The 9,185-nt window shown below is 39.2% G+C and overlaps 1 protein-coding gene across 1 annotated transcript; it reads right to left on the reverse strand.

Annotated features, from left to right (window-relative positions):
• Positions 1–193: 193 nt before the first annotated feature.
• On the reverse strand, positions 194–8,247 carry klb (klotho beta). The gene is made up of 6 exons (XM_011480210.3): positions 7,158–8,247; positions 4,363–4,876; positions 4,005–4,273; positions 2,587–2,843; positions 1,540–2,456; positions 194–1,271 (listed from the first exon to the last, which is right to left on the reverse strand). The coding sequence occupies exons 1-6, from the start codon at positions 7,914–7,916 to the stop codon at positions 850–852; spliced, it is 3,138 nt and encodes a 1,045-aa protein (XP_011478512.1). The 5' UTR covers positions 7,917–8,247; the 3' UTR covers positions 194–849.
• Between the last annotated feature and the right edge of the window lie 938 nt (positions 8,248–9,185).

The raw sequence follows: 9,185 nt of genomic DNA on the forward strand, positions 1-9,185 counted from the left end.
TCGTTTTTATTGGTTTAAAATAATAATAATAATAATAATAATAATAATAATAATAATAATAATAATAATAATAATAATAATAATAATAATAATAATAATAATAATGCACATTTTGTTACACATGCTAGGTTTTTTAGGTCAAGAAAAAAAAAACGTTTTATTTCTAAAAAAAAAAAAAGACATTGTTGACTTGTTTAAATAAAATATGACATATTTTTATTGTAGTAATTATAATTTAGGTACAAAGATTCAAACCATGATTCAGACAGATATACACAAACAAAAACACTACTAATAAACAACATCTGAATAATTCTTTCTGTCTGCAATAAAACATATGTTATACTTCTAGCAGCTAATTACAATGAGGTGTTCACCACTGAACTGAGAGTAACAATGGAGAAAACGGAATTCTGTAAAAAAAATAAAAATAAAACACTGTAAAAGACAAGACATCTCATTGTGACGGCAGTAGGGGGCGTCCTCCTGTCACTAAAGAATAAAAGAAAGTTTTACTGTTTTTTTTTTATCTTTTTTGTTTTTGTTGGGTTTATTCTTTTTAAGGTTTTAGATTTACAGTTAAATCTGGACTCATCAAAGTTCCACACCAAACTGTAATTATTGTTGACATTATATCAGTTTTGCACTTAAATAACAGCCTGCACTTTCTTTTTGTAAAACCACACACATCAATAGGTTTTTTACCATTATACAATAGCCTATAACCACATACATCAACAGAGATGCTTTCTTATGACAGTATAACTTAACAGTAGTCTCAAAAGCAAGAAAGAGGTCCTTACAGGTGCGAGGACAGCATTGTGGCTTATTTCAGTTCCTCCGCTAATTCTAATATTCGACAGTAGGACACAAAAGCATGGGCGCTCCTTTATTTTTTCTCATCTGGATTACCCTGCGTTTGTGTCTCCCTCTGTCTTGTTTATGATTTCTCCTGGCAATGATGACATAGACCACAAGTGTTCCCAGCATAGCAGCTGTTATAAGGAGACAGCCTCCGAAAACCAGCAATGCTTTGTTTCTAAAAATCCATTCGCACGTGGAGCAACTTTTGTGCAGCTCACTGGACTTGCACGGCTGCTCTGTGGCATTGTTGGGAAGACCGCTGTGAGCGATGATTTCTCTGTACGCAGCGATGGAGGCCTTGGGTTTGGACTGGAGTCGGGCTGAAGTGAAGAGGCCGTACTGGGGGCCGTGCCAATCCTGGAACTTCCACACGTAGAAACCCTGCAAGTTAACTCCATCGAGGTACGCTGAAAGTGAAAGGTAAACGAAAGAAGTTAGTTGAAAAAACACGTATCTTCCCTTTTAAATGTTTGCAAAAGCATCAGTCACGTAAGAAAAAACATGTTTTCTTGAGAAAAGACATGAAATTTACATCAAGCGAAGTAATATTTGTTTTCTCACTCCTATTTATCATCTTTCATTTTTTTATGAAGTTTTGGTTATATAACTAGAAAGATTGACCCACTTTAGCAATAAAACTCAAATGTGATTGTGCAATGCATCCTTAAGACTCACCTTTGAGCCCCTCCTGCAAGTAACTCCTGAGGTATTGCTGTCTGAGTAAATCCTCGACAGGAGCCAGATCATCAATGCCACTGCCTGTTATGTAGATGGGGAGTTTTCTGCCATATCTCTGGCTCACCCATTTCAGCATCTTGTGCAGCCCCCAAGGTACCACAGCCTGTCCCATGCTGGAGGAGGGCCAGGTGGGGTCAGAAAGGGTCAAACAGCCGTGATCAGGGGATGGGTTTCTCTGCTTCTGGGGTTGAGGAGAAACTAAGCGTGTGGTGAAATGGTTGATAGCAATAAAACTCAACGCCCCTCTCAGCTCCTCCCTCTCACTGTCTGTAAAGTTAGGAAGAGGGGATCCTGGGAGGCCCATCAAGCGAGCTCTTTCCATCAGGTATGTCTTAATTTCATGTGGGTAGTCTCCTTTAATCTGCTCTTCTCCGTACTGTGTTCCCAGCAGTGGATCGATGAATCGACCAATTTCAAACAGAAGGAATCTTTCCGCCGCTGCTTCATGGGATTCTAAGAAAGGGTTTGCTGGTTGGGCCCAGTCAGCATGTAGTGCGAGGGACACCAATGATTGCTGCTGGTTGTACTCCCTATCATTCAACCTCCAGGCTTTTGCATGCGCTAGAAGAAGGTTATGAGCTGCTTGGTGTCTCTCTATCCCACTAGGATAAGCATCAATGAGTCTGTTTGGCTCATTAATGGTGATCCAGTGTCGAACCCATTTGCCGAATTCCTGGTAGCAAAGTTCAGCATATTGTTGAAAAGCTTCCACTGTGTTGTATTGGAGCCAACCACCAGAATCATGGAGTGGAGCAGGTAAACCCAGGTTAGGAGCTCTGTGTGTCGGATAGTACATGATGACCATGGCCTCCAGACCCAGCCTCTTGAGCTCAGTAAGCACACAGCGGTAGTACCTTAAAAAAAAATTATAGTTCACAAAAAGAAGAAAACTGCAGAGTAGACTCAATAGATTACACTAAATTTCAATAAATCCAATTCCTCTGAGATTTTGCAAGTTGTATTTGTGAGTGGTTGTTCTTCTACCTCAAAGCTTCGGTGTTTACTAGAGAGCGATCTCCCTTTGGCAGAATCAAGGTCCAGTTTAGAGCAAAGCGATAATGGGATGCCCCTGTAGATGCTAACATACGAAGATGACTTGGAATAAACTGGTAGTCAGTGCACTGAGCTGGTCTGGTCTGCAGTTTCACTCCTGGGACTGGATGCAGCGATCCATCTCCTGTCAGGTTCCATCTATACAGTAGAGGATCATTGAACTGTGGAGAGTAGGGATGGAAGTGGACCTAAAGAAGAAAAAACATTCAAAAAAATTGCTTTTTGAGGTTTTTTACATGCGTCATCAATGTCTGCAACTCATTTAAGTTTTATGGTCAGTATGGAGCATATCCAGTATCGCTTCATGCCAAAAAACTTTCAGCTGAAATGATGGACATATGTCATCATCTAATCAGCGATGTCCCATAGTACCTTTTCTGGTTTCTTATTTTATTTTTAAAACTTTTCACTTTGATTTCTGGAAATTACTTTTGTTATCCGAAATGTTTAATTTTTTTATTGTGTCCCCTTTTTTCTTTTCTTTTTTTTCTTATCTAATTCTGTTTTTCTATTATGGGTTTAGCTTTTTTTAATATTATTGTATTATATAATCATTACTGTGTTAAGCTTCGAGTGAATGTTGATGTGAATTGCACTTCGGGTTCGGCCACCGTACAAAACAGCTTTACAGATAAAAATACAATGGGTTTAGGTTTCTGTTCTAAGAAAAAAACACAATGAAGGTTAATTTTTTACCTTTTACTTGCTGTTTAAAAGGGCAGAGGATAGTTTCATTAAATACCATTGTAGGGATTTCACAAGTATTCCGCTTAAATTTCCTGTTCTTGGTTTTGTTTATGAAAACAGCACGGTCTGTCAGGTCAGCTTTTAGGCCAAGTTTTAGAGGACTACACCTTATTCCTTGCTCAGACAAAAGTCTATTTTAAGTCAAAGAATTCTGATGGCGAGCTAGGGCAATAAAAACCTGAGTAACAGAGAATAGGTTACACCTGCTTTTACGATTTCAAAGGAAAACTGAAAAAAGAAGAGGTGAGGAAAGCGTTCTTCAGAATAGGAGAGGTTTATGTGTAGAGGACAGAGGGTGGAAGGCTGAAATGAGATCAGCACAAGCTGCAGTACACACAGGATTAAAGGAAGAAAGAGGAATTTAGACAAATGCATTGTAGCGTGTTTTTCGGTTCACCTGGAAAAGATTAACTTAATATAATGTTTCTCATGACACCTGCACACACTTTCACACTAACATGCAAAAGTTCTTTTTGTTTTAGATACACTAGTGTAGTCTCTTTTAGCGACATGCTTTTTTTTCTTGCATCACACACTAAGAAACACAACAAAATGTGCCACATCATGACTTACATTTATGGATGGTTATTTTCTCAAGTTACCTGTAGGGTAGAGTCTGCGATGCCCCAATGAAAGTTGCAGGGGAAATGACCTTTAACCTCTGTGGAGGGTTCATCACTGTGGAAACCATTGTCTGCAACTACCTGCCTGTAGTACTTAGCGGAGGTTTTGGGAGTCCTGCCACAGCCTGGCTGGTTGAAGTCAACATAGAACAAGCCTCTCCTAATACTGTAGCCATAATTCCACTCAAATCCATCCACCAGTGACCAGGCCACATAGCCGAACACCTGAACACCATCAAGCTTAACCGCTGTAAAATAATCAACCATGGTAAAATAATTTTAACACACTTTTGTTCGGTATGTTTGTCACATTATCCAGATTTTGCCACTTGCTCACCTTTCAAAACTTGGTTGATGAAGTTCTTCATCAAATAAATGGCAACGGTGTCTTCCCTTCCCACACTGGCTTCAGAGAACCAGCCCGCCTCGGCCACCAGAACCCTCAGGTCCCCATATTCTAGTTTTATCCAGTTCAGGAGTCTGTGCAGGTCGGGAGTTACAGTTTGTCCATGATGGACCAGGTCTCGGCCCAGACGGAGATTATTAGGGCCAAACGACAAAGCAAAGAAATCTGCACTTTTCTTCACCCAGAGTTTCTCCTCAGGCGTGAATGTGGGCAGGAGACGGCCATACTTCTTTCGCAGAGAGTCGGGATAGTTCCCTTCACCAAAAATGGGACCGGCAAACCAACCAAGAACAGCCTCTATTGACTGCTGGCAAGAGTCAACATTGGCAGCCGTGGCTTCACCTCTTTGGGGTTCAACCCAGTGGGACCCTAAAACAATGGATACTTTACCTTTTTGACTCGCCCGGAAGTGGGAGTCATAGATGTACCATGCTCTGGCATGTGCCTGAAAATGAAAATGACACACTTTGTTACATTCAGCTGTCTAAAGAACAAATTACTCATCAATTTTTGTTCAAATATCTGTGAAAAAGAAACAAAAATTGAAGAAATAGTTGACAGTTTTCCCAATAAGCACATCGACTAAATATTTGAGGGTCTTGTTATTGTGCAACTCAGCTTAAAGGCACACTTTAAATATAAATTTACCTTTTGTAATTTTTAATATTTCTTACACTTTAACTAGTCAAAAATGTCAAAAGTGAAGAAAAGTCTTTCGTGTCTTCTAAAAGCAGCACAATTTACATTTATGAACAAATCTACCCATCTGTCAATACATTATGCCGCTCTAAATGTTTTCCAAATAAATGATTCCAAGGTTTTAGGCTTTAGATAATAATTAGGTATGTAAAGGATACAGATAAGAATCAAAAATTCAGTATCAGTGTAAAACCACATATACACTACAAACAAGATTATGTTGATAAAAAGGTATAAAATTGATCAGGATGTAAATAATTGGTTTCTGGCTAACATTGTCTGTTTTTCTTCCTGTTGTGTCTCTACTGAAGTTACACTAGATTATTAATCATTTATTTTACTTCTCCTTTTTTCAGTGTTTTATTGTTTATTGCTTTTATCAGTATGTTTACTTTTTAATTCTCATTTCTATTTGAATTTGAATTTCCGGTCCTTCTTCAGTTGGATCCCTCTCCCTCTGGGTCAGCTGCTGTTCAGCCGTCTTAATGTAATGCAGTTTGTGTTATGATTTAATAGTAAGAGTGCTTTATAAATAAAGTTTGAGTTAATTTGATTACTGTCTTTTTCTTTTTTTATGTGCATGTGATGTAAGCATAAAAGACGTCCAATCACAAGTTTGCTTCTATCAAGTCAGGTCATTGGCTGAAGGTGAACTGCAGCGAGGGATGTGTGCTGTGTGCACAAAACATATGATAATCTTTTTTTTTTTTTTAAACACTGCAAAGACCACATGAAAAAACTAAAATGATAATTTTCATTAAACCACAATGAACAAAAAGACATGGACTTTTGTTGCTTAAAATTGAAAGTGCCAGTATGGGGGGGGGGGGGGGGGGGTTCTCTGTTAAAAGGCATTTTCATTTATAGTTTCAAATGCCAGTTGAACAATAAAATGTATATCTAGATTGTCTCCGTTAAGGTAAAAGACTTGGACTGTATCCTATTGCCACAAAGTTAATTGAATCTTTAATGTATTGAATTATGTGAGAGCAACAGATAAACACCTCTAGAATTAATCCATGTCTTTACTCAATATATTTAATGGTGAGTAAAGTAAAAGATTGATTTCATATAAATATAATCAGCTGTTGAAGTCCTGTTTCAAAATCTTTCATTAAATTGTGCAGGGAAATAGGGACAAAACTGTGACAATCATTCATCAGGTTACAGAATGGCTGCTAAAAGTTCAAAAATATGAGAGGGGAAGAATGAAACATTTCCAGAAATAACAAATGAACATAAACGTATCTAGTGCACATTCAATCCATCCATCTTCTGAATATGCTGAATGCCTTTGGGGTCCCACGCCACTGCAGCCAAAACCAACCACTGTTGGGCAAAGGCGGGGTCCGCCCTGAACAGGTTCTACTGAAAAACGCATAAAGTATTCTAAAAAAAAAAAGCATCAAAAAAGGCTTCCTGTATAATGTAAACGGGCAAACTGTACTTTTGTAAGATTTAACACAGAAGTACGGTGGCCGAGAACTGCCATCGTACAGAAGTAATCATATAAATCTTATTTTTTTAACCAAAGAATTTCCTTTGCAAAAGTGGGAAACCTCAAGTCAAAGCATTTAAAGGTAAACATGACATTTTCATGTCTAAATTCATCTCCTCAGCAGTAGCTGTCCCCCCACCATCTGTGCCTGACTGCACAAACATAAGCGATTATTAATGAGGCGTATCTCTGTGTCTTCCTGATATCTCTCCAGCACAGAAGTGTCGAGGTGGTGGACTTTGACCAAAGTATTTTTTTTAGGCGTCCTGTTAACTTATCACATGCTTGTCAATAAAACATTTGGTCAAATAGTCATTAAAAAGATCAAATAAAAAGAAGTTGAGGATTTCCAAATATATGGAACTAATGAAACCAAATTTGTTTGAGGTAATTATAGAGCCGTGTTTGCCAGGCTTTCCTGCGACCAAGCAGTCATTTTAAAGATATAAACAGTCATTGACCGTTTCTGATGACACTATGGAAGTTCAAAGTTTGCACAAAGCAGTCGTCTGAACTATACAAATCTTACCCTGATAAGGTTGTGGGCCACAATAAGAGAACCAGAAAAACCTCCTTTCTCTCCAGGAGCATGCACGCCTGTCCCATATCCTTGCACAGCCGCCAGATATGGATTGTGGATCGTGAGCCAGTGCTTAACCCGACTCCCAAACGTGTGGAAACAAAAACGGGCGTACGCCTCAAAAAGCTCCACCAACTTTTCATTTTTCCAGCCTCCATATTGCTCCTGGAGCACCTGTGGCAAGTCTGAGTGGTAAAGAGTGACAATGGGCTGGATCTTTTTTTCCAGAAGCCTCTCTATGAGGCTGCTATAGTGCTCCACAGCTACTGCATTGGGCTTGCCTGCAGCATTGCCATCAGGGAAGAGCCTTGGCCAAGACAGAGAGAACGAGTAGGCTCTGGCGCCCAGATAATCCAGTGCCTCAACATCCTCTTCCCAGCAGTTATAGCTGTCACTCACAACATCTGCAGTGTCTCCTTTTGAATTACCACCTGTGGAGGAATGGGTGAAAAAATCCCAAATGGAGGTGCCTTTGCCATCCTGATTCCAAGCTCCCTCTGTCTGAAATGCTGACGTTCCTGAGCCCCAGAGGAAACCCGGAGGGAATGTGCCATGTAGTAGAGACTGGTCTGTGATGACGGGGTTTGTTCTGGGAGGCTGCCATATGCTCATGCCTCCCCGACGAGAACAGGCCGCTTTGTTCCAGCAAAAACCCAACAACAGGAGGTAGACTAAGGAGCATGCGGGTACAGAAAGGTGGCCCGGCATTCTGGAGCTCAGAAATCCACTTTAATGGGACATCAGGTGTCAGTCATTGTTATAAATCCTCTCCAAATTGATACAGAATCCATGAACTTTTGTAGAGAAAGTGATGATCCAAGCCAGAGGAGAAGGATATGTGAAACCCCAAGTTGCTACAATATCCATCTGACAACCTGGTCAGCCTTCCCTATCTCTGTCTCAGTGTACTTCTGCTCCCTCTCAGCCCCTCCCTACCACATAATGTTCCCACATTCAAAGGTTGACTCATATTCACACGTCTGCATGACTATACCGACATAACACAGCCAGTTGATTATTTCTACTTCTGAAACTACTCCATGTCTGCTCTTTGTATGATGAAACCAAGCTGAGACATAGAAATCACAGCACGTCATGGTTATGATGCTCTTTGTTAGCTGTTTCCTTTGAGGACACGCTGTCAAAAAGCTGACAGGCACATTGCAGTTGTTGTAATAAACAATCTTTGGTCAATTATTAGCTTGCACTCTGATCTTAGCTTTATAACTAAAGATTTGTTTGCACTTTTTATAATAAACCCTTGGAGATTTTTTAGGCTATTTTTGAGACAATAGATCAAAAATGATCTTTAAATGAAGATGTATATTAAACATATTGTAAGGGCACAAAGAGAACAAGAGCTGCAAACAAAAAGAAAGTGTTTTTTCTTCTTCTTTTGCTTACGGTCAAAGTGTGTTCAGCTAAATTGCAGTGTTCCCTCCAGATTTGATCAGACACTCCCAAGTGAGAATGGTGGTCATTTGACCTTATTCAATTAATTCTATATTTGTGGGTGCACAAGGCATTGCCCCCCAGGCAAGAGCAGCTCAAGCTGGCTATAAACAATACAGAGATATATATCAGTGTGTGTTGCAGGTCCTCTTGTGATTATCTTTGACCAAGCCTCCCTGACTCCAAGGTAAAAGCTAATAAAAATTAAATATATTTCTTTTATTATTTCCTTTTATTAAAGCAATATGTACGACAGCTCCCAGTAAACAACATAGTCACTTCTACCTCAAGGCACGGCTGGAATAATTGAATTGCACTGCAAAATCTCTATTTACTGTTTAAATCAGAACAACTTAAGAGAAATCCCTGCAATGAAAGCACATTCTTTTTTCAGCTCATGTTGCGACATTATCTATTTAAAGAAAAATGATTTGAGCTCCGTGCACTGCAAAAAAGGAACAATAAAGTGATAAATCAATCTACTGTATCCAAAAAACACTATTTGGAAAAAGATTTTTCAAAAAT

This window comes from Oryzias latipes, chromosome 10 (genome assembly GCF_002234675.1).
Source record: "Oryzias latipes chromosome 10, ASM223467v1".
Classification (NCBI taxonomy): domain Eukaryota; kingdom Metazoa; phylum Chordata; class Actinopteri; order Beloniformes; family Adrianichthyidae; genus Oryzias; species Oryzias latipes.

Coding starts and splice junctions, on each gene's coding strand:
- klb (XM_011480210.3), bottom strand. CDS start 7,916: ATGCCGGGCCACCTTTCTGTACCCGCATGCTCCTTAGTCTACCTCCTG. Junction 2,844..4,004: donor TCGCAGACTCTACCCTACAG/GTAACTTGAGAA, acceptor TTTCTTCTTTAG/GTCCACTTCCATCCCTACTC. Junction 1,272..1,539: donor CTTGCAGGAGGGGCTCAAAG/GTGAGTCTTAAG, acceptor TTTCACTTTCAG/CGTACCTCGATGGAGTTAAC.